General features: G+C 39.4%; 1 protein-coding gene across 1 annotated transcript in view; it reads left to right on the forward strand.

The window, feature by feature from the left end:
• LOC113026743 (neural-cadherin) overlaps positions 1-19,829 on the forward strand; it is a 337,047-nt gene that overhangs the window by 150,728 nt on the left and 166,490 nt on the right. Inside the window, exons 13-16 of the mRNA XM_026175859.2 lie at positions 2,294-2,543; positions 7,687-7,814; positions 8,030-8,216; positions 12,583-12,726. Coding sequence (XP_026031644.2) covers positions 2,294-2,543; positions 7,687-7,814; positions 8,030-8,216; positions 12,583-12,726 — 709 coding nt within the window. The remainder of the gene's footprint in view (positions 1-2,293; positions 2,544-7,686; positions 7,815-8,029; positions 8,217-12,582; positions 12,727-19,829) is intronic.

Here is a 19,829-nt window from a genome sequence, read left to right on the forward strand (position 1 = left end):
ACATGCAGAACGGAGGAGTCAGGCTTCCTCCAGAGCACACAAATAGATTAGATCAGTACTTACACAGTATGTTTTTATATATATGAATTGTGTTGTGTTTATGTCAAGTACATGTGAAGTGGGATATGTACATGTATGTAAAAGATGCACTTGACATGCCATGAATCCATATTTATATGTTAATAATTTTATTTTTCTTTGTTTGAAGGAGTACTTACTTTGATTTTAAAATTAAACGTTTTTGTTTTTTGTCTTTTTTTGTTTTAAACTCATCTAGTGTCTAATTGGCAGTCGGGCTGTTCCTGCTCGTTTTTCGGGGGCAATTATCACATGTATAATGCTTGTGTTTTCAGATTCTTTCTGTACACAAAGCCCTGCTACACTGTAATCCATTTTTCATGGTAACAATTTTTTCAAAAAGTTTTAGTGGGGATTTTCTCAGCGGGCTTTTTACTTTGGTCTTCAATAATAAAGGAGTTATGTGGAAATACTGCTTTTATGCACAAGTATAAACTGGAGAAACTGGAGAAAAAAAGGCCCAGTTTTAGTAAAAATAAAGATTAAAGATTGTACAGACTATGAAACAACATAAAAAAAAACCATTGTTTGGCATCGTGGCATCGAGCTTAAAAACATATTATGCAAAGTTTGTGGATTATTGCTGACCAAAGATGTTTGTTGCATGTTAATCCTGATGTTATCCCTTCCTAAACGTGTCTGAAGAGAAGAGCAGAGGCCCGTTTTGTGTCGGTCTTCCCTCACAATCTTTTTACAGCTTTGATGTGTTTTTAAGGCATTCAGTCGGTCTTAATGGCGAGCAACAACAAAAGAGTGTAACTGTGTAGGAAGTGTGTGGGATGCCAGTGCAGCTACAGGTTTAGGAACCGCAGCTACAGAAAAATGCAGACATTCAAAAGACCCTTAAATCTGTTGATTCATTGCTTGTGTGGTTCAGATGTATCCTGTCAACAGCACTTTGTTATTTATGGACATGGCTTTTCATGCCATTAACAGTATTTTCTAAGAGTCTCTTGGAAGCAGTTTAATCCATTAAAGTTTATGATGAATATTCAAACTCAAAGGGTTGAAATAAAAAGACATGGGAGAATACTTTATACGGCACTGTGTGTGTTTAATTGTGTTTGTTCGAGATGCTGATAAAGGGAAGCACACAGAGCGCGGTCCCTGCGGTATGGAGTATAAATTGAGATGGCAGATCAGTGTTGATTTGAGCAAAGATAAAATGACTCTCGGTGGGTTGTTAAATCTCTGCCATGGACATTTTGAGTTTTTATGTCCTAAATCGGGGCATATAGTAGTCAGACATGTTTGCTAGTTCCGCATGCCTCGCAGGGTGTCTCATTATTGTAGCTGCCATGCTCTGCAGGTTGAATGGATACAGCTAGGTCACCCATAGGCAAGCCGCATCGTGCCCGAAATGGCATTTTTGATTTTAATTGGGGTGTATGTGGCATCAGCTTTGAATAGTTTCTCCTTAATTAGTTTATGGAGAAAGCAGAATGAAGAGCAGAGTGTTTCCCTTTCATCCCACAACATTTCAGCGGGTTGTTGTCTAGTGTAACAGTTTGAGACTTTCTATTATTTTAGTGTTCATTATTATGGGCTGTAAAAGGCTTTTTTCCCATTTGGGCAGATCGTTTTCCCCCTATTTGTAATGCACCCTTCAATTGGAGCTCAGCAGTAGCTCTTTACACTTCCCTTCCTGTCCTGAGGGTCACTGCTGGAATTTAGCATTTTTCCAGCTCTCAGAGTTCATAATTGGAAACATGTAAAAAATTTGCCAAATGCAAATTGCTGTTGGTTTTCTGGATTTCTGTGCTGTTGGTCATCTCTCAGGTAGAATCGTTATGGGTGACTTCCAAATATGAGAAAATGAGAACGACACGTGGAGGCAAATAAACCCAAACCTTGTTGTGGGTATTAAATGTGAATTCAGTCGTTTATTTGGTAAGACAACTTCCAGGGAGTCAGAGTAACTCATTTATAGTGACACTTTATCTAATGGGAACAAGGAGAAAAAAAGAAGTTCATTAAATCATTTATTGTGCAGTTTATTGAGTTTTCTGAGGAACCACTAGTGGACTTTGACCATTTCAAAGACTTCTTCCCAGACATGGATGAAGGCTACACTAAAATTCCTTCTGTGGAGATTTTAATATTTATGTGACAGCCCCTCTGTGGTGGTGTCATGCAGACAAAAAAGTGAGGAATCCCATTGTTTTGATATTTTGCCTTTATTGTTTCCCTCTTTTCTTATCTTTGTTCCAAAAAGACCATCAAAGCCACTTCACCTCTTGGAGATCCCAGAGTAACTTATAATTTGGAGGATGGCATGGTCCCAGAGACCAACATGCCAGTGCGCTTTTACTTGACCCCCAACCGAGAGGATGGTTCGGCATCTATCCTGGTGGCAGAGCCCCTGGACTATGAGACCACCAAGAACTTCATGCTGAGGGTTCGAGCTCAGAATGTTGCTGCTGTACCACTGGCTGCCTTCACGACAGTCTATGTCAATGTCACTGGTAAGCCCTCTTTTATTCACGCTTTCTTTTTGTAATTTAGAATCTCCAAATGTAACATGTTTCATTTGATATCTCATGGAAATTGTCACAACAGTCGCCCTGTGGAATAATTTAGCCTTCCATGTGTCACATTTTATTTATTAAAACTTACTGTTTTATCAATAGATGCCTTTAATAAATGCCCGTTAAGTGAACAGTAAACATAAGCAAAACAATGTTGTTAAAACATGGTATGATTAAAGGTACAAGGACAATGTCACACAGATGCATTAAATCAGAAGCAGGTAAGAATTTAGCGAGAGGAAGTTCAGCAAAGGAATGAATTTCTGTTCTGTGACAAAACAAAAAAATGCCAGTCGAGTGGTTTTTTTTGGTCAGGCTGCGTAAAATAAGCTCCAAACAGAATTAATTTCTCGAGTTTTCAAGATACAGAAAAATAAAATCAAGAAAATACTTGATAATAAGCGTCATTATGCATCTTTGGGAAATAAGTCCAAATAACTCCAAAAGTATCTTCTTTTCTAACTTACCATCAACACAATTGATAACATTACTAGTAATTTCATCAGTTATTAGTTACACAGTCATTTGTTTGCAATAAAATAACTTAAGTTGAATTTAAGATCGCGCATGATGCCATTTAAATATCACACAGTTAGGTAATGGTATACTATACTCCTCACAGTACAGTGTGCAATGAGACAACTTGATAACTTGTAAATACAGATAGATTCTCAGCACAGTCTTTGTTTTTAAAATTATGTCAATGTAGATTTTGTCAGTCAGCATTGAACTTCCAAAAATCCAAATTTGAGCGGTGCAGGGCAGCGACCTCGTTAACGTCAACATTTCATTGTCAATTGTTATCTGACAGTAAAAAAAAGAAGAATAGAATAGAATAATACTTTAATTGTCCCACAAGGGGAGATTTGGTTGTAACAGCAGCCAGAAATAATATGTATAAATAATAAATATGTCCATAGGAACAAATGTGTTATGAAAAAATGCAGCAGAGGGAGGGGAGAGAGTAGCAAACACACATAAACAGCTTGCAGAAAGCCAGCGGTGGCACATAAAGCAATATGAGCAGCACACACCTAGTACTGCACTTAAAAATGAGTTCATGACTACTTTGCCCACACTCTGTGGCTATAGAGTCAGCACAGAACAACATGAAGGTGATGGTTTGGTCATTTGTTGGTTAAATAAGAGTTGTTTATTGTTTTACTTGCTGTCAAAGTGACCTTTTTTATAATTTACCAGAGCCATAATGTTTCTGTTAAACCCAGCAGCCTCTTTTAACACTAAAAAAGTGAAGAATGCGGTGTCGCTGTATGACTCTGATGTTTAGTTAATGTGTTACAATACCAGTCGCACAAACTAAACTGAGGCGGAAACAGGTTGTGTATTTGATAGTGAACAGTTAGTTGCAGCTCTACATGCATGTTGCTGATAAAACATGTTTTCTTTTGAGCATTCTCACCTTCTGTGGTATGCTTTGACTCAGTACAGTAGAAAAGTTCAGTTCAGATTATTATTGTTGTCTTGTTAGTCAGCATTGATCTGTTGTTGTACTGGTCCTTTCTAAATTGAGGCCACAGAAGAAAATAAAGACTGAATAGAGATGGCAGGGCAGCCGAAGTCTGCCAACTGAGCTCCAATTTTCCAGTAGAGTTGTTTAAAACTACACAAATCCAAATTATTTTGAAGAATTTGACAGCTTTTGGGAGTGAGCATAGATATATACATATATATGCTTAACCCCAGTGCCTCGCTGCCACTGCAGATCTCACCCTGTCACTCAAAGCTCACATTTTCCAATGAAAGGTCACTCTTCTCTATCATTTTTATTCTACCATTATTAGTTTGGTCTGTTGCAGTTAATAGTAATGCCCTGCTGACCAGACACGAGCTATGAATTCCCTTGTAACATGCATGCATGAACACACACACACACATATGCACACATACACATACTCCATTTCGAACTGGTCTTAATCCAGTAAGAAATAATTAATTCTCACAGACCCTCTCTTTCTTTTTCCCGACTTTCCTCTTCTCTTTTCGCTCACCCCTCCTTCCCCTTATCTGTCTTAATAAGAAAGCTCTTCGACTTCTCCAGAGGCAGTCAGTCTGAGGAAGTGAGGGAGGTCTAATGGATTTAAGGCCCCATTTTTAATTCATAGATTAAGACATTTGCTGAGAAGAAAGGAGAAAGAAAAAAGGTATATGAAGCAGCATTAGATTTAATGCGTGGCTCTGTTCAAGTCATTTCTGTAATGCTTTTGGTCTTAAATCAGCTGTGTTAAAATCTGGCTTCCGCTGTTGAGGAAAACGTAAGCTCTCGTCCTCCTCACTGGTTCTTGGTACTGCCTGCGTTTCAACTTTTGGCTTATAACTTTCTGTCTTTCTTTTTGTTATGGTTCAAGGTAAGTGATGTGAAAAAAAAGCCCAGTTTTTTTGTCCAGTATTGAGCGCTCTAATGCACGCTTTGATCCTCATTTTGTCCCAAACTGGGGAAAAATAGTTGCGATATCGAAAACTGTGCAAAGACATAATTGGTTGCTGTTACAGTAAATATAAAGACTAGCATGATTTCGCCACTTTATGTCCCACTGTGCTGATACTCATCCCTTATGATGATGAGAATTGGTTGAAAGCAGTTACTTTGCAAACCAGTTGTTTCATTTTTGTTTTTTAGAAGATTTTATGGCATCATAATCATGCGAGATTTGCCAGTCTTTAAGCTGTGAGCTTACAGTGAGCTTACAGAGAAACCACAGATGGTTTGGGTAAATTGGCATACTTGACTCGTAATTTGCTTACTTTCAAAGCCCCTCAGACTGCAGCTTGTTTTTCCTTTTCAGTGCTTTCTGTGTTTTGTGTTTCATTGATCCAGTAGGTTGAAGTTAGTCTTCATCTAGTCACCTGTCAGATATTGCTTGCCCTTTTCCATTTTCCACATGGTCCTTTGTAAGAAAACACTTGGCACCAAAGGGCAGTCAAACCAAATCCTCATCTGACTGGTTTTTGGGTTTTTTCAGTTTTCATGACTTTATATTATGTTTGCATTATAAAGTGGAAAAGAGCCACTTTGGTGAGATGCTTCAGGTAACAAACCAAACAGCACTGCACAGGGGTTTCTAATACTCTGATAGAAGTTATCACAGATGCACTTATTTTAGATTTGTCACAATGATTAAAATGTGTTTTATTTTATTTATTTCTTTTTACAGATGTTTAAAAACAAAGTGACCTTTTTCTCTTCACTTTTGTCTACAGCAGCAGTGCTTTGCAGCAGCCTGTTAATAGCAATGCGAATTGTGGAAAAAAATCAAGCTAATTACAGAGCAAAATAAAATGAAGTTCTAATTGGAAACAGATTGTTTGAAAGTTTGTTGCATGTGGCTCCATGTGACCTGACACTGACACGAAGGCTGCTTTATTGTGCTGGAGCTAAAGTGGTTCTAACACAAATTCCATTTACAAGTGATCAAAATTTATAGAGTATTTCTGAACATCTGGGGTTTTTTGTTTTATTAAAAAAAGAAGCATATAAGTGTAGGTTTAAAAGATCTTAATTGTACAAATAAATGTAAAGCAACCAGGAGAGGAAGAATATGCTCTGTGCATTTGGTGCTGCCCAGAAACACTGCTGCCAAACTGCAGTCAAACGCTAACATGTGGAAAGTAGGAAACGAAAAGTAGTAAAAGAAGCATCTATGTCCACTGTGAGCGACCATCTTTGAACAGAGGCGGGGGTTTACGACACCAACTCTCTGCCATCTATAATCCAGTTTTGAGATCCCTCCCCAGACGCCTTAACGCCCACTCACATCCTGGGCCATCTGACCTCAGGAATTCGCATGATAAGGTGGGGCCAGGTTTCACAATGAACACACCCGAAACTCTGGCTGATTGGGACCCACACCCAGTTTCACACCTTGGCTCAGGCGGGATCAGGAGGATCATCAGGGGGTCCTTTTGTCCTTCTGTGGGGGGGAAACTCCCACTAGGTTTAAATCTGGGACTCTCCACCATTTGACCTTAGAACTGAAGAAGCTTCTCGGATGAGAGGTGAAACGTATTTAAGCAACTTAAAGAAGTCCAGACGCTTTTCTTTGCAAGCTCCTTTGACTACGATGACCTGGATGACTGAGAACCTTCACAGACATGAAACGAAAAGTATTTTTGCCAGTGAATCACCAGTTGAATAAATATAATTAGAATAAAATTACTGTTGTTTCTTTAGTTGTTTTTGAAGGAGAAAAAGGAGCTTAAGTTATTGTAAGCAGGTGAGGATGTCAGAGGTCTGTTGTGCTCATTTCCAGCTCTACATTTCCTTTTTTTAGACTCAAGTAGCTTTGCATGACTTGCTGTACATAATAAACATAGTTTATCTTACACTGAGTGCTGCTGTAGCAGTTCATCTCGTTTGAACCAAGATTTTTTTGTTTTGTTTTAAACTTCTGTGACTTTTATGCTATATATAGATATTGTTATACCCAGGGCTGCACATAAGTGGTCCGCAAGTGCGCGTTCGCTGTCAAAATAAAAGACGAGCACCAGATAAGACGTTGCAACGCGCATTTGCGTACATAAGATTTTCTGGAGGAGGACGGACATTTGCTCAGAACTCTTAAAGATGTCGAAGAAGCAAGCTCCGTAAGCAATTACTTTGGTGTTCCTCCACCGCAAAAGAAGAGCATATTCCCGGAAATTCAGAGAATATGCGCTTCTTTTGCGGTTTGAACTCCTTCTGACGTTTCTTTGGCGGTGGGGGAACACCAAAGTAATTGCTTACAGAGCTTGCTTCTTCGACATCTTTAAGAGTTCTGAGCAAATGTCCGTCCTCCTCCAGAAAATCTTACGTACGCAAATGCGTGTTGCAACTTCTTATCTGGTGCGCGTCTTTTATTTTGACAGCGAACGCGCACCTGTGGAACACTTATGTGCAGCCCTGGTTACACCTTCTTTCTTCCTCTGAAGCAGCAGTGATAATCAGTGTGAAAAGTAAGACTAGCTTGTCCCCTTCAGAAAGCCCATCGCTTATCTGTGACATTTCTGTTAAATCCAGTAGATCTCAAATGGAGAAGCATTTTTATTTAACTCTGAGCACTATCTGTATTTCTTCCCTCTCCAGATGTAAATGACAACGTCCCTTTTTTTACTTCATCCATCTATGAGGCCTCGGTCACTGAAGGAGCAGAGTCGGGAGCTTTGGTTTTCCAGGTTTCAGCTAATGACCTGGATTTGGGCCCCAATGGCAAGGTGAGAACAAATCCACACGTTTACACACAAATCATTGTAAAGAGTAATGATGCATCCTTGGTTGAAATGAATGTTTTTGAATTTCTGCTCTGTATTATTTTAATTCTGCTTTTCATTATTCAAGAGGTCTTCTTCCTTGCTGTGCAAATTTGCACTAATTAACTCAGTTTTAGCATCTGGCCTTCTGTATAATTGTGTCTGCCCCCACCTCCCAGATCTCTTACTCCCTGCTGGAGGATCGCAGTGGGGACCATCAGTATTTCCGTATCGACCCAGAGCTGGGGTTCATCTACACTCAGGCCGTATTTGACCGTGAGACCAAAAGCTCGTACCTGTTGGAGGTTCAGTCTGTAGATGGATGGGAGTCAGCGCGGCCCGGCAAGCATGGGCAGCCCAACTCTGGTAAATAAGACCAACACTACACAGAACATCTTGTAACTGGATCTATAACTAAGTTGTGATTCCTGTTGTGTTTTTGCTAAGTTTCTTCAGTACTGAGCCTGACTCTTAATAACAACAATTATATAAAGCTGCCAGGTAGGACCTAGGTTTAATTCCTTCAGCTGTCCACTAGTCTAGTTATGATATGCACAACGGAGAAAATCATTTGAATGTAATATTTTGCAGGTTTTAGTTAAATTGTTAGTATGTGTGACAATTTCATTTTGGAGAAAGAAAATGTGCATTTTTTTTTATTGGATAAAATGGATATTAACAAAGTTTATCTTTGAGGACATAATTTGCAGTTGAAAAGAGGTGATCAATCGCAATCTATGGTATTGCAATACTCAACATATTGCAAAATGTTAAGAATCACAATAATATTGTACTGAAGTGACAATATCACATCATTCGGGGTCTGTTTAGTCCCACCTGTACTGTTAGCATTGACTGTAATACTGCTAAGAAATGTTTGTTGCACTGAATGAAGAGCAGGTGAAACAACATTACACCAGGAAAAGTGTTTAGTCAGAACCTATTTATGCTAATGACTTTTATATAACCTGCGTGAGCTCAGATTGTAGAAATGCAAACCTATCGATGTAATGGATATGAGTCGTAATCTACTTTGCGTTTGTGTAGCGATGGTGGCTCCTCATATAGTGACTGCAAAATAGAGCGAGCACAGAGGAGGAGACGGCTGCAGATAGCTGCTCCGTACTCTTCAGTCTGAAGCTCCAAATCTTCATTGAAGGCAGCAGTAATCTCTGTTTTCCTTTCTGTCGCTTTCCCACATCTGCTCATCTCTCTCTTCGAAAGGACCAAAGGCCACCTTTCTCTTTCCATCTTTCTCTCTTGCACCCCGTCTCCCTCCATCTCTCTATTTCTCTCTCATTTGCTGCCAGATGAAATGCATACATGCGCTGGCTGAATATAGACGCGAAGAAACGAACAGATGTTGAGACAGATGGGTGGATGGAGAGAGGTGTTGAAAAACAGCAAAAACACACCAGGATGTATTTTTAATAAATATGATCATAGATTATTAACAGACCCTCTCTCTCGGTCTGACTCACTGACATTTGTGGCAACGTAAACAGAAGTTAAATATTAAGAAGAGGAGAGGCGGCAGGAAAGCTGCCAGAGTTATTTATTTGTTTCTGTCATATTAATAATAAATGAGGTGGCATGAAGGAGGATGGATGACAGGCAAATTAACAGATACTTATCACTGATGCAAACACCCACAAGTGAATGTAACAGAGACTTAAAGTGGGAGGAGCTCTGGTTCCACATGATTTTCTTCTGGGAAAAAAAACATGCGACTGACAGTGGAAGCACTTCTCGCCATCAAAATTCTGGAGGCGCCATGAGTGTTAGTCTACTTACTTTTTCTCTAAAAAAGTAATCCTGTTACTTTACTGATTACTTATTTTCAAAAGCAATTAGTTACTTAGTTACTTTTTAAAATCATTATACACAACCTGAATGCGTAATAAAGCAACAGACCTTTCAGCCCAATTCTATTTTTTCATCATATAAAATTGAATCAAATGGAAAGCCTCTTTTTAGAAATTGTTTTATGAGTTTTAATCTTTTATTTTTTTCACATTGCATTAAGCAAAAATTGCATCATATGCAACAGTCTTTGACTTGAAGAAATTCTATAACTTTTAATCCTATTTTCTGCATATTTCAGCATATAAAATAAAATAATGTTTCGTGTTTACACTCTTTCAAATAGATGCAAGTAAAACACAGCAAAAAATAAATAAAATCAAAGACTCAGCGGCACTAAGTCCTGTTGCTCTTAAATTTATTTTCACTTGTTTAGCAGGAGTGGGGCAGGTGGAGCTTTGCCGAGTGCAGCAGCGGTCTGTCAGTGGGGGGATCCGGGGGTTTCTCTGTGAATTTCACATTCCCGTGGCAGCGTGCTCTGTACTTGCTCGGATTTGAAGTTTAAATTTTCACTGTAGAAAGAAGTTTTCTTCCCATGCAGGCTGTACAGTGGATGCTAATGTTTTGGTCACTTTTTATGGTCTAAAACTTAAATTAATGTAAGTACATCCACGCTTTGGATTACAGTAACGCTTTACTTGTAACTGCCAGCAAGGCAGATTTTTATTTGGATAGACATATGCAAAATGAAAGATACATTTCTCAGTAGCAAAGATGGTTTAAACCAGGGGTGTCCCACTCCAGGCCTTGAGGGCCGGTGTCCTGCAGGTTTTAGATGTGTCCTTAATCCAACACAAAATTATAAATGGCTAAATTACCTTCTCAACATGTCTTGAAGTTCTCCAGAGGCCTGAAACTAATCATTTGCTTCAGGTGTGTTGACCCAGGGTGATATCTAAAACCTGCAGGACACCGGCCCTTGAGGCCTGGAGTTGGACACACCTGGTTTAAATGAAAAGTGTCACATTAGTGATCATATTGGACATTATTTAACGGATAAAGGTTCATTCTCACAGAAAATATAGACTTGAGAAAAGTATTTGGTCCCGAATAAATAAATAAATAAATAGTGTAGGCTCTTGTACAATCATATTTTGGGAAGGAAAAAGGTCTTATAGTCAGGATCTAGAAAAGTGTGGAAGTGCCTTTAGCTAACTTGATCTCTGACCTCAGTAAACATTTTACTGATGATTTTATTGCCTTTATTATGAGTTTTAAGTGCAACTGAAGACAGCATGATGTTCATTTCATAATTTTAGATCTCAATTAGATTAAAAGCAGGCTATGTTTTAGGGAACAGGTAGCTTTGAGTTTCAGGCCCATACATTGCTTATCCTGTCCTTTGGTAGTTCAGTCCCTGGCTGTTCCAGTCTGCATGCCAAAGTATTCTTGGGTGAGACACTGAACTCCAGTTTGCTGTCTGATGCAGCCATCAGAGTGTGCATATTGGATAGAAAGCACTTAGGTAGAGCATAGGTAAAAAAAAAAAAAAAAGAGCTTAAATGAATGGGTGAAAGAGGCAAGTTGTATAAAGTTCTTTGAGTGCTCAAGTAGAATATGCATTTTTATACATTCAGTAGTCAAAAAAGTCAATTTATGACTGCTGAAAAGACAAGAGCATTAACAAGCCTTAATGTGGACTCAGTGTAACTCATCTCAACTGGAATTACAAGGAATTACAGTGCTTCCTCTGGTCCTCAGAGAAATTCAGCCATAGTCACAAGTACAATCTATGGCTTAGAGCAAAAAGCAGCTTTGAATGATTATATTGGTGGATGTTCGGAATAAGCTTTATATAAGATAGAAAAAGGAGCTTATATTGCTTCCCCCTCTAAATTGTGGCTTTGGTGTAGTAGTACATCATCCATCCATCCATCCGTCTTCTTCCACTTGTTCCATTCAGGGTCTCTGCTGGTCTGGAGTCTGTCCAGCTGTCATTGGCTAACAAGTGGGATGCTATGTAATGTTATGTTTTGTAAAAGAGTTTTATCACTTTTATACCAGTGAAGACTTTTAGCATTTCAGGTAAGCAAGGTCAGCATATCGGGTAGCAACATCATCCCAGCACACATAAATTGCTTTGCAACACCAAGAGATGTTGCAAACTAGAGACAACAGACAGTCAATTAGTCAGAAAGGATAATTCTGATTAACACTGTTTTCAGAGGCACAAAGCTGCTACTCGCAACTCGTGTTGGGGTGGATTTGGGTTCATAGTTTTAACACATGCATGGCACGAAAGTGTGAAAACATGGATGAGTGGGCATCATTAACAGATGAGAGGGAGGATAAGGGGATGACTGCTACATCTGCTTTTCCACTTCCTGTATTCATGTTTCGCCTCTTCTTACCTTTTTCTCTCCGACAGACTCCGACACTTGAAAAGCTCTGGCATCTGTGACTTGCTTTGTTATAGCTCCAAGGGCTGCATTAGCTTGCTATTTGTGCCGCGAACTGTATACCAACTCTTCCACCCTGGTTTAAATATTTTATCTCATCTTAAAGCTGTATTGCAAATTATGCTCGTTTTGATACAGATATCAAAGGAAATATGGTGTGTTGGGTTGCTCAACTGCTGAGCGTTACACTGATCCCCCCAGGGTGCTTCATACTCTGCTTCAGCCTGTGGTTGCATGCTGTAAAGAAGCAGAACCAGCTGAATTTACCAGTAACACAGAGTGAAAATGTGGAGACAGATGGCAGATATAAAAGCACCGGAAAGACAACAATTATATATATTGTGAATGCATGAAGAAAAGTCTACCTTTTTATCTGCATCACTGCAAATGATAGTTTCCTTTTAAAAAGGTGATGGAATAAGAACAGCCTCATCTTAATAATAGTGTCTCTGTCTTACTTTTTTTTCCAGACACAGCATACGTACGCATTTTTATTAGCGACGTCAACGATAACAAGCCGGAGTTTGCACAGGCCTCCTATGAGGTCGATGTGGATGAGGACGCTGATGTGGGCTTTGCCATTCTCACAGTCAGCGCCAACGACGAGGACGAAGGTGGGTGGCACGGATAAAGGATTCTGTATGTACTTGTGCATTTCGGAATTTTGGGATATGTAGGAGTGATGATGGCGATGGCGATGATGATGATGACATTTTCTCCAGCTCATTGCTGAAGTGTTTTGCTTTCCCTTCACCAAAGAAAAACTTTCACCCTTCACTGCTTTTGTCTAACCCCCTATTACTTTGAGGAAAGGTTTGCAGTGTAAAACATGTAATAAAAAAAAACTGCAATACGAGAGGTTGAAACAGAAAACTGAACTCTTTTAATAAAACCTTTCAATGGTTTCAAAAAAAACCATCTTTACTGTAGTCAAGGATTCTTATTCTTACTACAGCCTTTAAATTCCTGCTATTAATGTTGTCATTTTTTAAAAGTCATCAGTGGCAAATGGGTTTTATTCTAAAATAAACACTGTTTTCATTTGAGAAGGTGGTCCTGAGTTGATGTACCAGGTACTTTTAATTCCAGACATCTTAAAGACTGGTTCATCCTTTCACTGAACTTCCCTAATTAAAACCACTAATTATGGAGCCATGTTAGGATATAAGAGCTTTCCAAAGTCCCAAAATGAAAAAATTTATCTTTGTGGGGGAACACGCCAAGAAACTCAGCTGTCATGGCCAGAGGCAAATGTCAGCTCATGACAGAAAAGACAAGACCATAATTGCACTCAGGAAGAACACACATCTCTAACAGCTAATATTTAATGCATGTTTCCTGAAGTGGTAGCGACAGCAAGGAACAAAATCTACAGATTGTAAATAAAATAAAATATTAAATGCTCACTATAAGCAGCCAAAGCTATTTACAGTGGTGGGTGACTGAAACCGAGCTGAAAGAGAGTCTACGAGTCACGTTTGGACTTACTTGGGCAGAGAGAGGCGTGTGGGAAACAGTAGCTCTTTTTTGGCTATCAAAGCAGAGTGAATTAATGCCTTTGAGATAAAGAAACTGAACTGGAGTTTAAAAAATTAATAAAAAGAGCTTGTATGTAATACCGGAAAGATTCCCTCTATATTTATTTAACACTGTTTCATTTGACTTTTGAACATGAAAAGTTGAAAACTGATACATGTTCATCATCATAAGGTCAAAGGGGACCTAATTATGTTCATTTCTAGCTCCATATTTTTATTCCTGGATTCTTGGACTAGAATAGGTTTACATATCACAACTCCTTAGTTCTGAAGTAAACTGTAGTCATGGTAAAAAGTAGTAGTACAACTGCTTTCACTTCAGGTTTCATATCGGGGGGGAAATAGAAATGATCTAGTCTTCCCTGGTCTGTCTCTCTCCATGTGTTTGCTCCATGTGTTGTCCAATTATTTGGATTTTCTCTGTATTATTGTAGGGTCCGTACCATACAGTATAAAGTGCTTTGATGCACTTTGGTGCTATATAAATAAAACTGAATTGAATTAATAAAAACTAAGCCCAAATGCAGAAGTAGTGTGTGAAAAACTGAGTACATCTCTTGATATAACAGCTTGTTCGAAACACTTTTAGTAGCAATAACTTAGAAGTAATCATCTTCTGTGTCACCACAGCATTTCAGTCGGGTTGATGTCTGGACTGGGCCTTTGCAGCACCTTGATTCATTACTTTTTCAGCCATCCAGTTAGGATTTGCTGGTTTTTGGGATTATTGGCCCATGGCATGAGCCAACTCGGGCCAAGCTTCAGCTGTCGGCCAGGTGGCCTAACATTTGACTCTAGAAGACTTTGGTATACAGATGAGTTCATGCTCAACTCAATGACTGCAAGGTGCCCAGGTCTCTGGCTGCAACACAAACCCAAATCATCACCCCTCGACCGCTGTTCTTGATGTTCTTGTTGGTGTGAGATGTTTATGCTGATATGCTGTGACTGCAAACATGGTGTTACACCCCGGCCTAGGCAACCGGAGTGCAACACGAAAAAAGTAAAAATAAAGAAAAAAAAACACACACAAAAAACCCCACTAAAGCTCACCACCAAAATCCCGAAACGAAAGTATCGACAAATCTATTTACAACAAACTATTTATTTACAACAAAACACCAAACTATTTACAACACGGGGGAGATCGCGACCATGACATACAGAAACACAGGGCTTAAATACATAGAAGGAGCAATTAGGGAATGGATCACAGGAGGGAAACACAGCTGGGGCAAATTAGACCTGACGAGACAGGGAAACGTAAACTGAAAAGACTAAGATAACACAGACTTTCAAAGTAAAACAGGAAACACATAACAGTCACGCCAAAAACAACACACTGACAACACCGAAACGTAACAGTTCCCCCCACCCAAAAATCAAACATTTAACACCAAGTGAAAAGTTTGATCCAGACAGACGAAGCCGATGAAGGCTGGAGCGGTCCCACTGACCCTCCAGCAGACGACGAAGGCTTTAGCGGTCCCACGGACCCTCCAGCGAAGGCGGATGAAGGCTGGAGCGGTCCCACGGACCCTCCAGCGACGACAAAGGCTGGGGCGGTCCCACGGACCCTCCCCTCAGCGAAGGCAGACGAAGCTGATGAAGGCTGGAGCGGTCCCACTGACCCTCCAGCAGACGACGAAGGCTGGAGCGGTCCCTCGGACCCTCCAGCGAAGGCGGATGAAGGCTGGAGCAGTCCCACGGACCCTCCAGCGAAGGCGGATGAAGGCTGGAGCGGTCCCACGGACCCTCCAGCAACGACAAAGGCTGGGGCGGTCCCACGGACCCTCCCCTCAGCGAAGGCAGACGAAGCTGATGAAGGCTGGAGCGGTCCCACTGACCCTCCAGCAGACGACGAAGGCTGGAGCGGTCCCTCGGACCCTCCAGCGAAGGCGGATGAAGGCTGGAGCAGTCCCACGGACCCTCCAGCGAAGGCGGATGAAGGCTGGAGCGGTCCCACGGACCCTCCAGCGACGACAAAGGCTGGGGCGGTCCCCGGACCCCCCAGCGAAGGCAATCCCGGACGAGCCCCCATATGTTACACCCCGGCCTAGGCAACCGGAGTGCAACACGAAAAAAGTAAAAATAAAGAAAAAAAAACACACACAAAAAACCCCACTAAAGCTCACCACCAAAATCCCGAAACGAAAGTATCGACAAATCTATTTACAACAAACTATTTATTTACAACAAAACACCAAACTATTTACAACACGGGGGAGATCGCGACCATGACATACAGAAACACAGGGCTTAAATACATAGAATGAGCAATTAGGGAATGGATCACAGGAGGGAAACACAGCTGGGGCAAATTAGACCTGACGAGACAGGGAAACGTAAACCGAAAAGACTAAGATAACACAGACTTTCAAAGTAAAACAGGAAACACATAACAGTCACGCCAAAAACAACACACTGACAACACCGAAACGTAACACATGGTACTGTGCATTATGTGTACTTTGGCATGCAGACCGGAACGGGCAACGATCGAATCCAACAACCTTCCCTTTAGTAGATAACTTGCTCTGCTTCCCAAACTACAGCTGCCCCAATATGATAGGGTTGTGCTGTTCCTCTGAAGTTGTATTTACCTAATTTTCAGACCTGCAAAGAAGTAGATTATTTTTATTATGTCCTGAAGAACAGAGAGAGCTGTGTATAATAGGTCCTCATTAGAGTAATAAATGCAGTTTTTGCAACCAACATGGATTTTCAGCCACCACAGGCCAATTGTATTGATTTATTTCCATATGAGATTAACATTGACTTTTCTTTTGTGTCCATGTGTAGGGTTTCAGTTCTTTACACGTTATTTAATTCAGTTTTTACTAATGTATTAATAAGTGACAAAACTTAGTAAATACATTAGAAACATGGATATAACATAACCAACAAGACAATAAAAGCAAGCTGGCTGACTTGCTACAGTGTGACCGGTTAAACCAAGAAGAGCATAGTACTTTTAAAAATACGTCTCATGTAACTTGCATAAAGCCCTATTTTATAACTCAGTGTATTCAGTTTTGATATCTGTTTTCTGTAATAAAACTTTAAAACCGGATTTACAAATATGCCCCTGTTCATGTTACTTTTAAACAAAAAATAGTTGTTTTGAACTTTTTGAAAGGCAGAAAAATATCATCCGTCTGAGAAAAAGAAATAGAAACACAGATGCTAGAAGCTCTTTATAGCTTGTAGCAGCTATATAATAAATTTAACTTTCTTCCTTTTTAAGATCTATTGAATGACAAAGAAGATTCCAAAAATTAGAAAGGAAACCTTCAAAAGATAATGTAGAAAGAGGTGTTTATGAATATAGTATATAAACTTACCTGCGTCTGGTTTCATTTGGCCTGGAATTTGCACAGATTTATTTCTAGTGTTATTCAACAAAGAGCTTTACACTTACAAGCCACACCCACACATTGACTCACATTTCCTGCAGTTTTATTTGTGTTAGTCTGATCACTGCTCATTTGTCAGCAAGCTTCCAGCAATCTGCCACTGTTGACTCAAACAGGAAACACAACTGCTGCAACTGAACTTGCGTGCAGTGATTTTTTTTTCCACTGCAATCCAGATGTTGTAGCCAGTCTTCTGCCTTAACTGTCTTTTATAATTGCACCTGTAATTCAAATTGAATTCATAAAATGTTTCTGCCTACACTAACAGGCTCCACTTTTCACTTCTAGGCTTTTTAAAAAAAAATTGTGCACATCTGGAACATATTACGTGCCAGTTAGGGATCGCCCAGGAATCGGAAGCAGTGCCTGTGTTACAGACAAGAGGAAAATTAACTGTCAGGGCTGCATTAAAAAGGGGGGCTGACCCTTTGGGCTTCCATCATGATGCAGACCACTTCAGTTTCACTCAGCGCAGAAATGGTGTTCGTGTATTTACCAGTGGTAGTGTTTTTGCCGATAAAACGTCCAGTGAATTAAACCTGTAAGCAAGTCACTCACAATCCTTTTTAAAAACCAAAGCTATTCACTATTTAGATTTATTTATCATTAAATAATTTTTTCTTTTCCAAAACGGTAAAAATAAGCCTTAGAGAAGTAATTTTAAATTTCTGCTCATCAGTGCTTGCCTTAATATGCACACACACACACACACACACACACACACACACACACACACACACACACACACACACACACACACACACACACACACACACAGAGCAACAGACTGCTGGAGTTCAGAATAAAGTTACCACCACAGGGAGCTGTAATGTGTGTGCATGCTTGATTTTTCTTCTTTCCTTGCGAGGAGTGCAGAATGTTAAGTTAATGAAGGAGGAAAAGAAGGAGATTGTTGAAGTGATTTCTACACTGCTGCCAGTAATGAGGACAGAACGATGCCTGTTCATATCACACAGCTAATATATAGTAGTTAGCCACAGTCATTAACAGTCCATGTAAAATAATTGCTGAAACCACTAGAGACAAGTGCAGTTTGAAGATGTAAAATGTTTGCATAGTTTCAAATGGCAATTTTGAACCTCTAGCGCACACTCTAGTTAATGACTCCTTTGATTGTCTGACATCTTTAAGAATGTTTAATTTCACTAAATAGCAAATCAAAAAGAAATAATAGCTACAAAAGTTCTTAGTGACACAAGCCCACTGGCAGTAGTACCCCCTTTTCCAACTCCACTGCAAGAACTTGAAACATCATAGTCCCTAAACTGTTTTTAAGGCCTCTTTTAGTAATTGCAGTTTTTAGGTACTTTCCCAGACTAAGAGGAAGTAATACAGTGTACGATGGCTGGCCAAATACTTGACTGCAGCAGCAGCAACTTCCATTAAATAGTGTTAAACTTGACTGAAACACTGGCCATGTTAACAAGAGCACTTACCATTCTTGGGGAAATGAAGAGGAGGAGGAAACAGGATTAGAGAGAAATAAAGGTGAATGACAAAAGGTGGCGTTTCATTACCAGCTGCAGAGTTTCTGTTTGCAGTGCAAAAGCAAAGAGAATCAGAAGGTGTAGTTTAAGGAGAACCTCCCCAGCAGTTACTTACCCCCAACACTAGTTTCATCAAAGGTGATGTTTTTCTCTCTCCATGAAAGCTGAGTGCTGTTTACCTGGTGACTCGTGTCGCTGAATGTTCAATACAGCATAATTGAATATTTACTTTGATACTATTTTGTCTACATTACAATGACTTGAAAAGTTTGTTAGATCAAATATCAATTTAAAAAATCTCAAAACAAATCCCAAAATGGAAAATACTTTAAATTTGACTTTGTTTTGATTATTGTATTTGTCTAGCATAAGATTACATAACAATAAAAATAAAAATAGAAGTAGTTATGGTAGTCTATGGTATTAGACAGTGAAAAACTGTAAAAAGGCATTCATTTGAACTGCCAATAGGTCAAAAGTCAAAGTCAGCTGTATTGTCAAAGACCATATGTACAGTCATACACAGGAATTTGAAATTGCAATGCTCCCATGGCCCTCAGTGTACACTAAAACAAAAAGATAAAAATAAAATAGGAGTCTTATGTACAACACAATGAAAAGCTACATTTCTACATGATCTTCTTTGTTTTTACTTCCTTAATTAACAAATTAAGTGAATGAATTATAATAAGATGATAACATTTTGAGTAATTTAATGTTTAAGTGACCGTGAACACTTTGCTTTCAATTGTAGGGTTATTTATACCATAAATGGTTAAGTTTAAACAGGACTGCTTAACATAACTTGTAGTATTATATATGCAACTAAAATGATTTTAACAAACATATGTACTGCACTTTTAATCTGCTGTGGAAAATTGTATGAAAATGAAATAATGTTTTTAACAGCGACATATTATTTTTGTTGAATTCTGAATACGTCGGCGCTCCAAGTCTAAAATCTTTTTGTTCTTATTTCCAAAATTCTTTCTCTACCTCATTTAATCAATGCAAAGCATTTTTAATAAAATCTATTAGAAGCTGATCAACAAACTTTCCCCTAAATGCAATTACGGATAAAGCCAAGGTCTGCATCTCAATCGCTGTTGCATCTACCACCCTAATGTTAATATGAAAGGGAAAGGAGAACCCTCTGAAGACGAGATGGGATTCACAGCTTATTAATGAGATGAAAGTCAAGGAAGAGGAGAGGAGAATGCTCTAATCCAGATCGTTTTGTACCGTCTGTCTGTTT

This window comes from Astatotilapia calliptera, chromosome 1 (genome assembly GCF_964374335.1).
Source record: "Astatotilapia calliptera chromosome 1, fAstCal68.1, whole genome shotgun sequence".
In the NCBI taxonomy this organism is placed as follows: Eukaryota; Metazoa; Chordata; class Actinopteri; order Cichliformes; family Cichlidae; genus Astatotilapia; species Astatotilapia calliptera.